This window comes from Pongo pygmaeus, chromosome 20 (assembly GCF_028885625.2).
Source record: "Pongo pygmaeus isolate AG05252 chromosome 20, NHGRI_mPonPyg2-v2.0_pri, whole genome shotgun sequence".
Lineage (NCBI taxonomy): Eukaryota > Metazoa > Chordata > Mammalia > Primates > Hominidae > Pongo > Pongo pygmaeus.
The window spans coordinates 5,804,564-5,821,730 of NC_072393.2; the positions used below are offsets into that span (position 1 = coordinate 5,804,564).

Genomic DNA, 17,167 nt, shown 5'->3' on the forward strand with positions numbered 1-17,167 from the left:
ACCTGTGTGCGCCAATGGTGGGGCTGGGGGCCAAACCAGGCCCCTCTGAGCGCCCACGCTTTGAGGAGGACCACAGCAAGTGGAGGGAGGGTGGCTAGAAAAGAGATACGCAGGGAGGGAGGCCCGGGCTGCCCTATGCCTCAGTTTCCCCATAGGCCAAATGGCTCGCTGGCTGCGTGGCCCTTGTGGACGCAGGGGATGCCCAAGATGATGTGGGACCAGGGAACTATGGCTCCACTGGGTTCTAGCCTTGGACGCCAAGCCAGATAGGATGGGGGGGGAAAGTCCTGCCCCGACTTCTGGAGCCCTGAAGTAATGACTAACCCGGCTTTAGGCTTTAAGGCTGGAGCCTCCCACCAGAACACAGCCAGGAGAGCGTCACGTCCTTTTTCCTAAGATCTCTACCCCTGTCTACTCCCTCTTCCTCCCTCTGTGCTCTGCTGGGGACCCTGTGGGCACAGGGATGTGGCACCCCCAAGACATTCAGGGCTCTGGGCCCCTCTTTTATTAGAGACAGGGTCTCACTCTGTTACCCAGGCTGGAGCGCAGTGGCAGGATCATAGCTTACTGCAGCCTCAAACTCCTGGGCTCAAGCGATTCTCCTACCTTAGCCTCCTGAGTAGCTGGGACTACAGGTGTGTACCACCATGCCTGGCTCCAGCCCCCTTTTTGGCTCTTTTGGGGGTACCCTAGTGGGCCGGTGTTGGTCCCAGGGGTCTTTGTTAGGACAAGGGAAATGTTTGGCCCAGAAGTGCCTGTCTATGGTGGAAGCAAGATCTGCAGCTGACCACGGTGACTCCCGCCTGTAATCCCAGCACTTTGGGAGGCAGGAGGGTCACTTGAGGCCAGGAGTTCAAGACCAGCCTGGACAACACAGTGACTCCATCTCTACAAAAAATTTAGAAATTAGCCAGGTGTGCTGGTGCATGCCTGTAGTCCCAGCTTCTTGGATGCTGAGGCAGGAGAATCATTTGAGCCCAGGAGTTTGAGGTTGCAGTAAGCTATGATCTCACCACTGCACTCCAATCTGGGCAACGGGGCAAGACCCTGTCTTCTTATTATTATTTTTTGAGATGGAGTTTTGCTCTTGTCACTCAGGCTGGAGTGCAGTGGCTCGATCTCAGCTCACTGCAACCTCTACCTCCTGGGTTCGAGTGATTCTCCTGCCTTAGTCTCCTGAGTAGCTGGCATTACAGGCTCACACCATGATGCCTAGCTGATTTTCATTTATTTATTTATTTTGTTTATCTTTTTTTGGAGACGGAGTCTTGCTCTATCCCTGAGGCTGGAGTGCAGTGACGCAATCTCGGCTCACTGCAACCTCCGCCTCTCAGGTTCAAGCGATTCTCATGCCTCAGCCTCCCAAGTAGCTGGGATTACAGGCACCTGCTACCACGCCTGGCTAATTTTTGCATTTTTAGTAGAGACGGGGTTTTGCCATGTTGGCCAGGCTAGTCTCCAACTCCTGGCCTCAAGTGATCTGCCGATCTCAGCCTCCCAAAGTGCTGAGATTACAGGCGTCAGCCACTGCACCTGGCTAAGACCCTGTCTTTCTTTTTCTTTCTTTCTTTTTTTTTTTTTTTTTTTTGAGACGGAGTCTCACTCTGTGGCCCAGGCTGGAGTGCAGTGGCGCGATCTCAGCTCACTGCAAGCTCCACCTCCCGGGTTCACGCCATTCTCTCACCTCAGCCTCCTGAGCAGCTGGAACTACAGGCGCCCGCCACCACACCCGGCTAAATTTTTTTTTGTATTTTTTAGTAGAGACAGGGTTTCTCCGTGCTAGCCAGGATGGTCTCGATCTCCTGACCTCGTGATCCACCCGCCTCAGCCTCCCAAAGTGCTGGGATTACAGGCATGAGCCACCACGCCTGGCCAAGACCCTTTCTTTAAAAAAAAAAAAAATATATATATATATATACACACACACACACACACACACACACAGTAGTTGCTTCATGATGGGTATATGTTCTGAGAAATTTGTCATTAGATGATTTTGTCATGCACAAACATCCCAGCGTACACATGCCTAGATCGTAGAATGTACTGCACACCAGGCTTCATGGTACTGTCTACTGCTCCCAGGCTATAAACCTGCAGAGCATGTGACCGTACAGAATACTGCGGGCAACTGTAACATGATGACAAATATTTGTCTCTAAACATCCACAAACAGAAAAGGTACAATAAAAATATGGTATAAAATCTTATGGGAGCCGGGCGCGGTGGCTCACGCTTGTAATCCCAGCACTTTGGGAGGCCGAGGCGGGCAGATCACTTAAGGTCAGGAGTTCGAGACCAGCCTGGCCAACTTGATGAAACCCCGTCTCTACTAAAAATACAAAAGAATTAGCTGGATGTGGTGGCGGGCGCCTGTAATCCCAGCTACTCAGGAGGCTGAGGCAGAGAATTGCTTGAACCCGGGAGGTGGAGGTTGCAGTGAGCCGAGATCTCCCCACTGCACTCCAGCCTGAGTGAGAGAGTGAAACTCCATCTCAGAAAAAAAACAAAAACAGGCCGGGCGCGGTGGCTCACGCCTGTAATCCCAGCACTTTGGGAGGCCGAGGCGGGTGGATCACGAGGTCAGGAGATTGAGACCATCCTGGCTAACACGGTGAAACCTTGTCTCTACTAAAAATACAAAAAAATTAGCCAGGCGTGGCGGCGGGCACCTGTAGTCCCAGCTACTCAGGAGGCTGAGGCAGGAGAATGGCGTCAATCTGCGAGGCGGAGCTTGCAGTGAGCCGAGATCGCACCACTGCACTCCAGCCTGGGCGACAAAGCGAGAGAGCAAGACTCTGTCTCCAAAAAACAAAAACAAAAACAAAAAACAAAAAAACAAAAAAAAAAGAAAAAAAAGAAACACAAAAACCAAAAAGTTAGCTGAGTATGGTGGCGCACACCTGTAATCCCAGATACTCAGGAGGCTGAGGCAGGAGAATCGCCTGAACCCCTGGGCAACAGAGACTCTGTCTCAAAAAAAAAAAAAAGTCTTATGGGACTCCCATCACATACGCAGTCTGTCAGTGACCAAAATGCTGTTATACTGCACATTACTGTTTGTTGAATGAATTCTGAGTCTTGCCCCCAGGTCTGGAGGGCTTCTCTTCCCGTGCCTTCCCGTACCCCACTGCAGCCATCCTCTCACGGGGGGAGAGTGAGAAGGACCCTGATCCCCCTCCGAGAGCCTATACCACCCAGGCAGCAAAGCAGGGCCAGGCAGGGTGCAGAGCCACCCCCAAGTGGTTCTCAGGCCCCACCTCTGGACCTCCTACCCTTTGCAGACCTGGAGATTCATTCATTTGTTTATCCATTCATTCATTCCACACATAGTTCTGGAGCCCTGCTGCGTTCCTCGGCTGGCTGCCGGGGTGTAGGCAGAGGATATAACAGCCAGGATACGTCCCAGCCCTCAAGGAGGTATACATAAATAACACACGAGATGGTGACGTGGGATTTAGAAACTGGCATGGGCTACAGGCAAAACTAGAAGGCAAATGAGTGTGGAGTGCTGGTGGCCTGGGGGCGGGGGATGAGGAGGTGGCTTGTGAACTGAGAATTGAAGGAGGTGAGGGGTGAGCTTGGGGACGTCTAGGGGACAGGCATTGCAGGCAGAGGGTATGGCCTATGCAAAGGCCCTAGGGCAGGACTGTGCTGGGGGTGTTGGAGGAAGAGTAAGGAGGCTGGTGGGGCTGGAGCAGTGAAGAGGGGAGGAGAGGGAGGGGAGGGAGGGGAGGGGTCGGGACACACAGGGCATAGTGGGCTGTAGAGAGGATTTGGGCTTTTCCCCCAAGTGGGGTGGGAGCCATGGAGGGCTGTGGGCAGGGGAGGGGCGGGACCTGACTTAGGGGCTCACAGGCGCCTTCTGGCTCAGGGGGTAGCCGGGTGACCAGGGCAGAGGGGACTATGCTTGTCGTGATGATAGAATCAGACCAGCGGCAGATCTGGGACAGATTCTGAAGGCAAAGGGGCTTGAGATGTGGGGAGGGCAGGATCAGGTCTTCAGTCCCAGGAGGGGCACATATCAGCCCCGTGGGGTCTTCTCAGCTTCTCAGCTGTGTCCCACCCCAATCATGTCAAACACATTTATAGGACCCCACAGCCCACATTCAACACAAGTTTAAAGGAGTGCTCAAGCTGGCAGCGAAAACACTTTCCTTTTCTCAGTGAGGTATTTTCTATTTTTTTTTTTTTTTTTTGAGACGGAGTCTCACTCTGTCACCCAAGCTGGAGTGCAGTGGCACAATCTCAGCTCACTGCAAGCTCCGCCTCCCGGGTTCACGCCATTCTCCTATCCTCAGCCTCCCGAGTAGCTGGGACTACAGATGCTCGCCACCAAGCCAGGCTAAGTTTTTGTATTCTTAGTAGAGACAGGGTTTCACCGTGTTAGCCAGGATGGTCTCGATCTCCTGACCTTGTGATCCGCCCGCCTCGGCCTCCCAAAGTGCTGGGATTACAGGCATGAACCACTGCACCCAGCCCTCAGTGGGGTGTTTTCGCTCCAATCTGCAAGACCACTAAGAAAGTCTTAAAGGAACAAATTGCCATTTTCCAAACAATAGCTATTCTTAGAAGAAGTAACACTTCTTTTAGCTACTGCCAGGCTCTGGGAAGTCACCTCCTGGGCCTCAGTTTCCTCGTCTGTAAAATAGGACTAATGCCTAACAGAGCTCACACAGGGCTGCGCAGATTAAAATGAGCCAAAAATAATAACAACTGCACCTGCCTGGCAGGTGAGAAAAGCTTGATGTTCCCCACCCCACCTTTTTTTTTGTCTTGTGAACGTTTTCTTGGCTCACCCAAGAGCTTAGAGACCCCTGGCGGCGGGGCCTGGGTCAGCGCCAGCCCAGGCCAGCGTTATTTATTTATTTATTTTTGATACAAAGTCTCACTCACTGTCTCCCAGGCTGGAGTACAGTGACATGATCTCGGCTCACTGCAACCTCTACCTCCCGGGTTCAAGGGATTCTCGTGCCTCAGCCTCCCAAGTAGCTGGGATTACAGGTGCCTGCCTCCACACCTGGCTTATTTTTGTATAGTAGAGACAGGGTTTCACTGTGTTGGCCAGGGTGGTCTGAAACTCCTGACCTCAAGTGATTCCCCAGCCTCGGCCTCCCAAAGTACTGGGGTTACAGGCGTGAGCCACAGCGCAGGGCCAGGCCGGTGTTCTTGGAGCCTTGTCTCTGCTGGGGATGTGTTTCCAGGGATGGATTCTTGGGAAGCAAGTGTGTGCCCTGCAGCCCCCAGGCACCGCTCCTGGGCCAGAAGGTCCCTGATTGCCCACTGCTCTCCCTCACAGCAGGCCTTTGCTGTCGCTCTGTACTCTGCCTGGACCACCCTCCCGCTGGGTACACATGGAAAAGCCTCTTCATCCTTGGGCCCTCTCTGCTGCGCCGCCTCCTCCTCTAGGAAGCCCTCCTAGCTCCCCAGGGAGGCTCTGCCCCTCCTCAGTTCCAGCCCTGACTGCCTGGGGCTGGGAAGGGCTCCATGAAGTTCAGGGTAAACTCAGGAAGGGTCCCCCACAGCCCCCCAGGGAACCTACTGGGACTGATGTTCCAGACGGGGGCCCTCTTGTGTGTGGGGTGGGAGTGACGTCAGCCCTCTACAACCTAGTAAATGTTTATGGGCCAGGGGGCCTGGGCTTTGGGGTTCCCTGGAGCCCAGCAAGAGACCACCCCCTCCTGTTCCATTCTGGGGGGCCTGTCCTGCAGGCGAGGTGGGGGCGCCTGTCAGGCCTGTGCCAACCCTGGCGGCTGGCCCGGAATGGGCTGGGTGGGTGGCGAGCACAGCTCCTGGTCTGAGCCGTCGGCTCCCTTGAACACAGGGGGCATCTGGGGCTGGGAGGTGCGAAGGGGCTTGCTGCCTTTACATTTCAAGCTCCACTACCCAGGGTGGGCCTTAGCGCATGCATCTGTGGAAGAGGGCTGAGAGATCTGGTACAGGGTTTGGGCTGCACACGGGCCTGGAGGGCTGGGGAAGGGCTTGCTGGGGGCGGAGGCCTGCGTGGAACTGGTCCCAGAAGCAGCCGTGGTGCAGGGCTGATGGTGACCGTCGTGGGGACGTGGACTAGTCTTTTCTCCTGTCCAGCCTTCAGTGTCCTTGGCTGGAGGTTTGGGGCTGTATTGCCCATTCCTAGAAGCCATCACTTCCTGGCTGCTGCGGGCAGGATATATGGGAAGGAAGGGGGATGACGGACAAGGCCTGGAGTGCGGAGGAAGGGATGGAATCTGACGCCTGTGGTCACCGTGGGGCTGGGGGTCTGGGGATGACCGCCCGGGTCCACGCTGCCCAGCAGGCCGTGCTGTGGTGGGCGCTGCCCCCTGCCGGCCGCAGTAGAGACAGAGGCCAGTGCCCTTGAGTGGATGGGATGCCCGTGAGTGGATGCGATGCCTGCAGGGAGCTGGAATAGTCTTTCTTTGTGGGGCATCTCTGAGGGGCCCTTATTCCCATTTACCAGGTGAGAAAGCTAAGGCCTGGGTGCTGCTGTCCTCTGAGGACAGAACAAGGAAAGAATCAAGTTCTGGGATTTGAACCCAGAGCCTTTAACAATGACTCTATTAGGGCTTGGACAGGTGTCAGGGCCCCTGCCCCTCTGGGTGCGGGGTGGGTGTGTCCGCCCTTTCTCAGGGAGCCCGAGGCCCGGGCACCAAGCTCCAGAAGTGGACATGACCCTGAGCTGTTGCACGCCCTCCTTGCGCTGGAACACGCGTGGACATCTGTGCTGTCTCCAGAGAGGACGTTCGAGGCAGGCACTGGAAGAAGGGACCCAGAATCTCTGTACACAGTGGCCGGGCACAGTGGCTCATGCCTATAATCCCAGCACTCTGGGAGGATGAGGTGGAAGGACTGCTCGAGGCCAGGAGTTTGAGACCAGCCTGCACAACACAGTGAGATCCTGTCTCTACAAAAAATAAAAATAAAAACAATTAGCTGGCTGTGGTGGTGCACGCCTGCAGCCCCAGCTACCAGGGAGGCTGAGATGAGAGGGTCGCATGAGCCAGGGAGGTCAAGGTTCTAGTGACCCATGATCCTGCCACTGCGCCCCAGCTTGAGAGACAGAGCAAGACTATGTCTCAAAAAGACGAATTTTTTGGTAGAGACAGGATCTCACCGCATTGCCCAGGCTGATTCCAAGCTCCTGGCCTCAATCAATCCTCCCACCTCAACCTCCCAAAGTGCTGGCGTTACAGGCTCAAACCACCAGGCCCAGCCTACAAAATTTTTTTAAAAAATTAACCAGGCATAGTGGCGGTGGCCATAGTCCCAGCTACTCGGGAGGCTGAGGTGGGAGGATTGATTGGGCCGGCGAGTTCCAGGCTGTTACTACTCGGGGGCGGACAGAGGAGGATATGAGGCTGAAAGCGAAGTTTGGCTTTTCACATCTAGGCCCCGTGGATGGGCTTGAGAAAAGGGAAGAGATGGGGCCAGACACGGGTCAGAAGCGGGCAGGAGGGCCACAGCCAGCCCTGCCGGTTCCTGCTGTCCCTGGCCCACCAGCAGGGCCCAGATCCATCCCAGCCGGGGCTGTGCACAGCTCCGCTCCCCTGGGTGGAGTCTGGAGCGCCCTAATTTGCAGCCCACTGCAGCATGTGAGAGCTTGCAGCCTTCCTCTCCAGCTGCCAGGGAGCATGAGCCAGTTCTGGAGAAGGGGCCTGGGGTGGTGCCAGCATTCCAGGGCCACCTAAATCACCAGCCTGACAGGTGGCGGGAAGGGATCGCAATTCTTTCCCTTGTCGCTGCCACCAGCCAGGTGCTGAGGGGGGTCCTGTCCCGCTCTGCCCCAGCCCCAGGGGCTGCGAGTGACCTGCCGGATGGGGACGGCTGCTGGGCCAGCCTGTCCGGGGCTCTCCGCTCCAGTGCCCAGGAATTTGGAGACCGGGCCTGGGCGTGTTTTCCACATGTTGTTGGCTTTGGGGACAGGCCCAGAGAAAGGATGGCTCAAGATCTGCAGGGGGGTTGTGACCAGAGCCGACAGCGCTGAGGGAAGGGCTGTGGGCGGCGGGTCCCAGTTTCCACTTGCTGGCAGGTCACTGGCACGCTCCCGCCCTGCCCTGGGAACTGGGGGAAGCAGAGGCTGGGGCGCATCCCAGCCGTCTCCCCTCCTGGGCTCCCAATGGCCCCAGCCTGATGCACTACCAGTTCTGTGGGGCCAGGCTGGTACCCTTGGCAGGGACGGCGGGCGGCAGGCAGGCGCGTGTGCAGGGGGCCTTATCTTATCTCTCTTCCTCACTCCCTCCCAGATCCGCCCTCACCGGCCGCTGTGTCGCCGTCATCAAGCCCTCCGGACACTGACACACACATAGACACAGAATTTATTTCTGGACGCATTCTGCAGGCTGGAGGTCCCGGCAGGCACAGGGCTCACACCTTGGGTTTTACAAACACCTCCCAGCCCTCCAGCTGGCCCATCTTGACCAGGGAGGCCGCTATGCCCAAGTACACACAGGCGGCGGCGCCGATCCCGTAGTTGTGCGCTGTGGGAGTGGGGAGGTGATGTCAGGCCCGGGTGGGGCTCAGCCGGACCAAGATGCTCCACGCCCTGGCCGGTGCCCACCCTGGGAGCCAGACTGAGATCCCTGACAGGACACTCTCTTCAGGGATTAAGTGACTCAGGAAGAGGGCCCTAGACTCTGGAGATGTGGAAGCTGACGCCCAGAGGGAGGCCGGAGTCCAGGCTGCTTCCCAGCAGGAACCCAGGCTGCGGGTCCTCATCCCACCCCACACTGATTGCCCCCTGCGAGAAGGACACCGTGCTGTCCCCGGCTGGGGCTGGGGCAAGGCTGGGCACCGGGCAGTGGTGACACATTGGTGTGTCTCAGACTGTCCTCTGCCCATGGATGCCAGGGCCAGGCCACGCATCTGTCCCGTAGTCTGTGTACCGAGGAGCCCAGACGGTGCCCCCACTTCCCCAGGCTCTCCTGCTCCGAAGCCTCGGGGCCAGAGGAGGAAGGAGGCATGTCCCACACACCAGGACCTAAAGGGACTCACACCCTTTGAAGATAGACAGGGAGGCTGGCTTGGGGACAGGGAGCAGTTCCAGCCTGAGCTGGGCTACAGTCAAGACCTCAACCCACCTCCAGCCTCTGACCAGTTCCAGTGGGAGCTGGGAAGGGACAAGGCCTCCCCAAGGTCTTGATGCAGAGACAGCAGTGATGGCATAGGCCCTGCCCTCGCACCCTCCCTGTCTGCCTGCCTGGAACCTGCCATTCATCACACCCAACATGCCAGGCCAGAGCGGCTGAGCTGCAAGAGGGCTTGTTCACTCCTCCCGCCGGCCCTGAGGGCCCAAGCCTTGGCGGGCTGGGGGTAGGCCAGGGGCACAGGCGGGCACTGACCCTGAGCCCGGGCCCGTGGGAGGGCAGGAGTGGTGTCTGGCTCATGCTCCAGACGGGCTCCCCTGTGCCAAGCGTGGCCTCCTCCACCAGGGCTGCACCCTCTGATGGCTGCAAAGAAGGCCACTTGCTCCTCCAGGTGACCTCAGGCCACTTAATTCCCTCCCTGAGCCCTAATACCCTTTTCTGTAAAGTGAAGATTGCGGGGGCAGCTCCCCTGCAGGTGCAGGGAGAGAGATGGCAGGGCGAGACTCCATCCATCCTCCTCTCTGACTCACAGGCCAGTGGCAGAGACAGGGGGTGACCTTGGTGACCTGTGTCCTCTGACAAGGCATGCAGAAGGAAGGCGGCACAGAGCGAGGGTGGCGGGGACGCTGACTTGTACACAGTACACAGGGTGGTCAGGACAGTGAGGGGAACAGCATTCCAGGCAGTGCACTGCCCATGCAAAGGCCCTGGGGCAGGACTGTACCTGGCATGTGGGAGGAACAGTGAGGAGGCCCGTGCGGCTGGAGCAGAGTGAGGAGGGGAGGGTGGGGAGGGGACAGGGCAGGTCAGGGAGGGCCACAGTAGGTGCTTAAGCAGCAGCAGCAGCTGTCGCTAGGACTGAAATGGCTGGTGTTCAAGAAGGCTGCTTTGCTTCTTGTCCGGGATGGAACAGAGAGGGTGGAGGATGAGCAGAGGTCAGGGGTCATTCTGCCAGGCTGGGAGGAGGGTGGGGGTGGGGAGGGGCCCACTCACTGCGTGCTCCCAGAGTCAGGCCTCCGGCGCAGCCACCGAGGAAGTAGTTCAGGGGGTCGTCGGGCTTCTCGCGGACCTGGGCGCTGATGCAGGTGGTGAGGCCAAACACAGCCCCGACAGCAGCTGCGGGGTAGACGGGAAGAGCAATGGCCTCGAGACGGGCACAGCAGGAGCCTCTTGGGCGCTCACTGCCAGCGTCTGGATGGAGACAGATGCCACGGGTCGGCTGCTCGCTGTGCATGGCAGCCTCCCGGCCCCAGTCCTGGAGCTGGTCTCCTGGGCCTCCCCACCCTGCATGTATTCCTGATAAAGGAACACCCGACTTTCTCTGGGTGGCCGGCACTGTGGACACGGGCCGGGGACTCAGGGAGAAGAGGCAGCCGTCAAATGTGCTCTGAAGAGCTGGGGCTGTGCCAGGAAAGGGCCCAGCCATGCCCAGCCCAGCTTGCTCACCTGCAGTGAACGTGTATTGTCCGACCTTAGCCACTCCTTCAAGGAAGGTGCCCGGAGGATTGAGTGTGACTCTGTAGGCAGCAGCGGTCAGGCCTGCGAGACAGAGGAGGGAGGCTGTTCAGACCCCACTGCTGCTAAGCCCTTGCTTGGCCGAGCACCCCACTGAGTGGTCTCCCTCCCTCAGTCCTCACGATGCCCCCCAGGTGGCTCCCAGCAGCCCCCTATTCTTTGCCCATGGTACCCCCGGCTGCTGAGTGGCAGAGCTGGATTTGAACTCGGGTTTGCTGCTCCAAAGTTGAGGGGCCTCTCACTTCTTTCCCCACTCCCTGCAGGCCTTCCTTGGCCACTTTCTCAAGCCTGACCAGTACTGGCTCCTGCAGAGCACCTGCTGGGCGCCCATCAGCCATGCTGGCCCGGGCAGGGCACCGGCCGGCAGATGGAGACTCATCCACGTGGTGGACACAAGAACAGGCCTGAGACCTCCGTTCTGCGGCTGCTTCCGGCCTCACACCGCCAGCTCAGCGGCGCTCCCCACGGGCCCTGGCACCAGGGCCCCAGCTCCAGGTTCCCATCAATGGCTCTATTCTCCTGTGGGGCCCGGGGCTCCTGGGCCTAATCCCCCTTGGCAGCGGCTCCGCTTCCCTGCCTGGCTGCCAACGCCTCCTCCTTGCCACTCTCGACCCTCTCCTGCTGGCAGCTCGGGCCTGGGCTCGTCCCGCACACCTGGCTGCCTGGCTGCCGCCCCCGCCACCCAGCCTCGCCACTGCGGTTAGCTTTTCCATCTCTGCCATTTCCCCAGCTGCCTGGCCCCTGACATTGGCTTCCATGTATGAGGAGCCTGGCAGGTCTGACCACAGCCCTGTTTCACCCGCCACGACCGCCCCAGGGGAGTAGGCTCCACCCCAGTTCCCCATCCAGCTTCAAGGGACCCATGGGACATGCCAGGCCTGGCAGTGACCCCCCCGAAATAGCACCCTAGCCTCAGATCCAATTCAGCTCATGTTGGTTCTGTCCCTCAAGAGCGACTGGGGGGACTCTCACATCCAGCAGTGGGGTTCATATTCAGAGCAGCCCAGAGGAGGGACCATCTGCTCCCCACAAGCACAGATGGGGAAATTGAGACCTAGGATGCAGAGAAAGAGACCACATATAAAGAGTACCTTGTGGATCTGGTTTCTCCTAATCCCACACCAACCCCTGGGATTCCTGCTCGACCTCAGAAAGGTGGATGGAGGACCAAGCGAGGTGGCTCACGCCTGTAATCCCAGCACTTTAAGAGGCCAAGGTGGGCAGATCATTTGAGGTTAGGAGTTTGAGACCAGCCTGACCGACATGGTGAAATCTCATCTCTACTAAAAATACAAAAATTAGCCAGGCGTGGTGGTACATGTCTGTAGTCCCAGCTACTCGGGAGGCTGAGTCAGGAGAACCGCTTGAACCCAGGAGGTGGAGGTGGCTTGTGCCACTGCACTCCAGCCTGGGGGACAGAGTGAGACTCCGTCTCAAAATAAAAAAAAGAAAGGTGGATGGAGCGGAGTGCCAGGTCTGGGGGCTGCGGCAGGAAAGGGGGTTGCTACAGCATCCAGGGTAAGGGACTGGAGTCCAGTACAGGGGTCCCCCCCAGGGCTCTCCACCTGCTCCTGGCCCAGCAGCCCCATCCTCAGTCACACTTCAGTCAGTGCACACACACACATACACACACATACACACACACACACACACACACACACACACACACATCCCCCCCTCCCAAATTCTGTCATTTATTTACTAATTGAAAGAGAGCTGGAGTCTATGAAGATTCTTTTTTTTTTCTTGAGATGGAGTCTCGCTCTGTCGCCCAGGCTGGAGTGCAGTGGCGCTATCTCGGCTCACTGCAAGCCCCGCCTCCTGGGTTCACATCATTCTCCTGCTTCAGCCTCCCCAGTAGCTGGGACTACAGGCGCCCGCCACCACGACCGGCTAATTTTTTGTATTTTTAGTAGAGACGGGGTTTCACCATGTTAGCCAGGATGGTCTCCACCTCCTGACCTCGTGATCCGCTCACCTCGGCCTCCCAAAAGTGCTGGGATTACAGGCGGGAGCCACCACGCCTGGCCTTTTTTTTTTTTTTTTTTTTTTTTTGGAGGCAGAGTCTTGCTCTGTTGTCCAGGTTAGAGTGCAGTGGTGCAATCTCGGCTCACTGCAACCTCTGCCTCCTTGGTTCAAACAATTTTCCCGCCTCAGCCTCCTGAGTAGCTGGGATTACAGGCGCCTGCCACCATGCCCAGCTAATTATTATTATTATTATTTTTGTATTTTTAGTAGGGACGGGGTTTTACCATGTTGGCCAGGCTGGTCTCGAACTCCTGACCTTAGGTGATCCGCCTGCCTCAGCCTCCCAAAGTGCTGGGATTAAAGGCATGAGCAACCATGCCCGTACTTGAAGATTCTTAATGAGAGGGGACTGCCAGCCCTGCCTGGGACCTGAAGAGTCCTGATGCAGGGGCTGGGCCAGCCACGAGTGTCTTATAACCCTCTCATCTCAAGAGGGAACCACCGACAAGACTCAGTGATGCCCCCAGAACTGTCACTGAGGGACTCCTGGGCGGAACCTCCTTATGCCACCCCCTTGCCAGTGGTCCTGGCCAAGGGACCCCTAGGTCATGGAGCACGCCTGACACGGTGAGTGCGCCCACCATCCTCCATCCCTTCCAAAGTCCTTGAACTGGGAGTGGACGAGCTGGGACCCCTGATTATCCCACAGAGGTCAAGGACTGCCCCACCCCAACTCTGCCCCAGCTGTCATCCAGCTGTGGTGTCCTGCCACATCCACCCCTCCAGGAGCCCCCGGCACCCTTCAAAAGGCCCCCTTCCCTCTGCTCCCCGACTGCTGGTTTCCTCTGAGCCTCCCACAGTGACTGCCAGACCCAGTGTGAATTCATTCATTCATTCAGCTACTGCCACTCATTCACTCATTCATTCATTCACAAAGTTACCGAGTACCTAACAAGGTGCCACATTCACTCATTCATTCACTCACAAATGGTGCCCACAAGATGCTTCATTCGTTAATTCATTCATTCATCCATAGTTATCGTGTGCCCACAGGTCCTGGGCTCTGCTGAGTACAGTCTCCCCGTCGTCCAGGGTCCCCAACTCAGGGAAGCCAGCCAGGAAACAACTTATCTCCCTCAGATGAGAAGTGAGGGGAGCCCGGGAATGAAGTGAGTGGGGCAGTGAGGGGAGGACCCAGAAACAAGTTTCAGCAAGTTCTGCACAATGAGTGGAGCTGGTCACTGAAGAATTTAGGGAGAAGGGCGGGTGCGGTGGCTCATGACTGTAATCCCAGCACTTTGGGAGGCCAAGGCGGGCGGATCACCTGAGGCCAGGAGGTTGAGACCAGCTTGGCCAACATGGCAAAACCTTGTCTCTACTAAAAATACAAAAATTAGCCAGGCACAGTGGCAGGCACCTGTAATTCCAGCTACTTGGGAGGCTGAGACACAAGAATTGCTTGAACCAGGGAGGCAGAGGTTGCAGTGAGCCAAGATCGCACCACTACACTCCAGCCTGGGTGACAGAATGAGACTCCATCTCAAGAAAAAAAAAAAAAAAAAAGAAAAATTTAGGGAGAATGAATGTCATCCTCGAAGACCCCTGGGCACCCTTGGAGGGCTCACAGAAGCCACTGACCACCCCTAAATCTAAATCTGATGCCATCAGAGATCCCCTGACACGGCAACTCTGTCAAAAATTCCGACCTCCCACTCTAAGACCCTCTAGGGAGACCCCCTGGTCCCAGAGGCCCTTCACTCAGCAACACCACACCCCAAGACAAGCTGTCTCCTCCAAAGGCCTCCTGAGACCGCAGCCCACTCATTTTGTATTCATGCATGAGGAATACACACACTCTCTCACATGAACACCAACATGCACGTCTTTCTCAGTTTCAGATCCTATCCCCTGGGTGGCCCCTTTCAGCCCTCTCTTGCAGACCCTTGATAAGGACCTGATGGGAACACTCCTTGCTTCAGAGACCCCTAGGAGCAGGTCAGCCGACCTGGATTTGCCACCCAGCTTCAAATGACCCTCGAGCAGTTAATATGCTTCTCCAACCTTCAGTCCCTACCTGTAAGAAATGGAGACACAATAACGTCTGTCTTACTATTAATAAATATGCAAAATATAGGAGTGATGATTAGGTCTGCCCTAATTCAAATGTCTCCCAATGGAGCCGCAACTTTGGCCAGGCCCTGTTTCACATATGCTGGAAATACAGAGTTGACCAAATTGATTCCTCAGCTTATACACACACCAGGTTGTAAAGACTGTTTCTTTGGGTTTTTTTTTTTTTTTTTTTCTTTTTGAGATGGAGTCTCGCTCTATCGCCCAGGCTGGAGTGCAAAGGCGCAATCTCGGCTCACTGCAAGCTCCGCCTCCCAGGTTCACGCCATTCTCCTGCCTCAGCCACCTGAGTAGCTGGGACCACAGGCACCCACCACCACACCCGGCTAATTTTTTTTGTATTTTTAGTAGAGACGGGGTTTCACCCTGTTAGCCAGGATGGTCTTGATCTCCTGACCTCGTGATCCACCCGCCACGGCCTCCCAAAGTGCTGGGATTACAGGCGTGAGCCACCGTGCCCGGCTGGTTTTTTGTTTCGTTTTGTTTTGTTTTGTTTTTGAGACAGAGTCTCACTCTATCGCCCAGGCTGGAGTGCAGTGGCACAATCTTGGCTTACTGCAACCTCTGCCTCCTGGGTTCACGCCATTCTCCTGCCTCAGCCTCCCAAGTAGCTGGGACTACAGGCGCCCGCCACCATGCCCGGCTAATTTTTTGTATTTTTAGTAGAGATGGGGTTTCACCGTGTTAGCCAGGATGGTCTCAATCTCCTGACCTCATGATCCGCCTCCCAAAGTGCTGGGATTACAGGCGTGAGCCACCACGCCCGGCCTATTATTTTTATTTTTTGAGACAAGGTCTCGCTCTGTCGCCCAGGCTGGTGTGCAGTGGCGCAATCATAGCTCACTAGAGCCTTGAACTCCTGGTTTCAAGTGATCCTCCTGTCTCAGCCTCCTGAGTAGCTGGGACTACAGGTACACACCACCATGCCCAGCTAATTGTTTTACTTTTTTGCAGAGATGGGAATCTTGCTATTTTGCCCAGGCTGGTCTGGAACTCCTGGCCTCAAGTGATCCTCGCACTTTGGCCTCCTGAGCGCCGGATTACAGGTGTGAGCTACCGCACCTGGCCCAGTTTGTAAAGATTCTTCATCAGAGGGAAGGGGACTTCCAGCTCCATCTGGGACCTGATGAGTCCCAACCTGTGGCTGAGAATTAAAGGACATGATGCCCATGAAACGTTCAGGCTGGAAGGGGCAAGACTCAGACTTACCCTATAAGAGAATGCCAGGGCTGGCCGGGCATGGTGGCTCACGCCTGTAATCCCAGCACTTTGGGAGCCCGAGACGGGCGGATTGCCTGAGATCAGGAGTTCCCGATCAGTCTGGCCAACACGGTGACACCCCGTCTCTACTAAAAATACAAAATAATTAGTCAGGCGCGGTGGCGTGCACCCGTAATCCCAGCTACTTGGGAGGATGAGGCAGGGGAATTGCTTGAACCAGGGAGGTGAAGGTTGCAGTGAGCCGAGATCGTGCCACTGCACTCCAGCCTGGGCGACAGAGCAAGGCTCTATCTCAAAAAAAAAAAAAAAAAAAAAAAAAAAGAATGTCAGGGCTTGTGGGTCCCCCTCATTCCCCTGCAAGGCTACCCTCATAGTAGCTCCTGATCCACCTCACCTAGGACCTCTCTGGCGGTCCCAGTAAAAGCTTCAGGTGTCCCTAACCACCCAGCACCCCCTGACCACAGAAAGACCTCATCTCACCCCAAAACTTTCTCAAACATCTGTACCGCCCTCAGATGCCCCAATCATGACTCATGATCCCCTCTAACAATCTGCTACCCCTTTGGAAAGTCTCGTGGTCCCTTGGCTCCTTGGACCTGATAATGGCCCTGTCTCACTCCACAATTTCCCCGAGCCTGGCGATCGCTTGGGACCGCCTCAGACGACCCCAGGGACTAGCTTGTCGCATGTCACGACCTCCCAATGCTCCCAACCCTGCTGGACCCCCTACCAACATCCATTTCACACAAGATCCCCCCTTACGACCGCCCAAGACACCCCGATGACGACCACGTGAGTACCCGCGAGACTCCCAGACCCGTTCGATCCAAACAGCCCCCAGTAACCCCACGACCTCCCTGCGGCCTCGGCCCTCCACCCTCGGGGCCCGGCCGGCGCTCACCAGCGACGCTGGCAATACTGGTGGTGCTGTAGGCTTTGCGGTGGCAATCAGTGCCATCGGGGATATCCCAGTACTGACGAAAAACCTTCGGCGCCATAGCCTGCAACCCCGATCCCGCACCACGGACCCCGCCGGCTTGGCAAGCGCAAGGGCAGCCGCGGCTGGCTATCGCGAGACTTCTCGGGCTGCGCGCGCAACCTTTCGGGCTAGCGGGCCGGCAACAAGTGAGCAATTTTATTGATAGGCGCGGACATGGACACGGATCGCGCGCACGCGCCGGGGACGGGCCTGGGGGAAGAGAGCAGCAGCACGTGCACCCCCAGGCCGATTCCCAGAGGGTGAAACTGAGGAC

At 56.9% G+C, this 17,167-nt stretch overlaps 1 protein-coding gene and 1 pseudogene across 2 annotated transcripts; both read right to left on the bottom strand.

The window, feature by feature from the left end:
- Nucleotides 1-4,874: 4,874 nt before the first annotated feature.
- LOC129020326 (uncharacterized) lies at nucleotides 4,875-6,802 on the bottom strand (annotated as a pseudogene).
- A 1,492-nt stretch (nucleotides 6,803-8,294) lies between these two features.
- Nucleotides 8,295-16,950, bottom strand: NDUFA11 (NADH:ubiquinone oxidoreductase subunit A11). 2 transcript variants are annotated; one of them, XM_054463113.2, is made up of 4 exons: nucleotides 16,816-16,950; nucleotides 10,527-10,619; nucleotides 10,074-10,196; nucleotides 8,295-8,474 (listed from the first exon to the last, which is right to left on the bottom strand). In XM_054463113.2, exons 1-4 carry the CDS (start codon nucleotides 16,910-16,912, stop codon nucleotides 8,362-8,364), a joined length of 426 nt encoding a protein of 141 aa, XP_054319088.1. In that variant the 5' UTR covers nucleotides 16,913-16,950; the 3' UTR covers nucleotides 8,295-8,361. The 2 variants fall into 2 exon arrangements, with proteins under 2 accessions (XP_054319088.1, XP_054319087.1); XM_054463112.2 differs by having other exon boundaries at nucleotides 10,074-10,271.
- Between the last annotated feature and the right edge of the window lie 217 nt (nucleotides 16,951-17,167).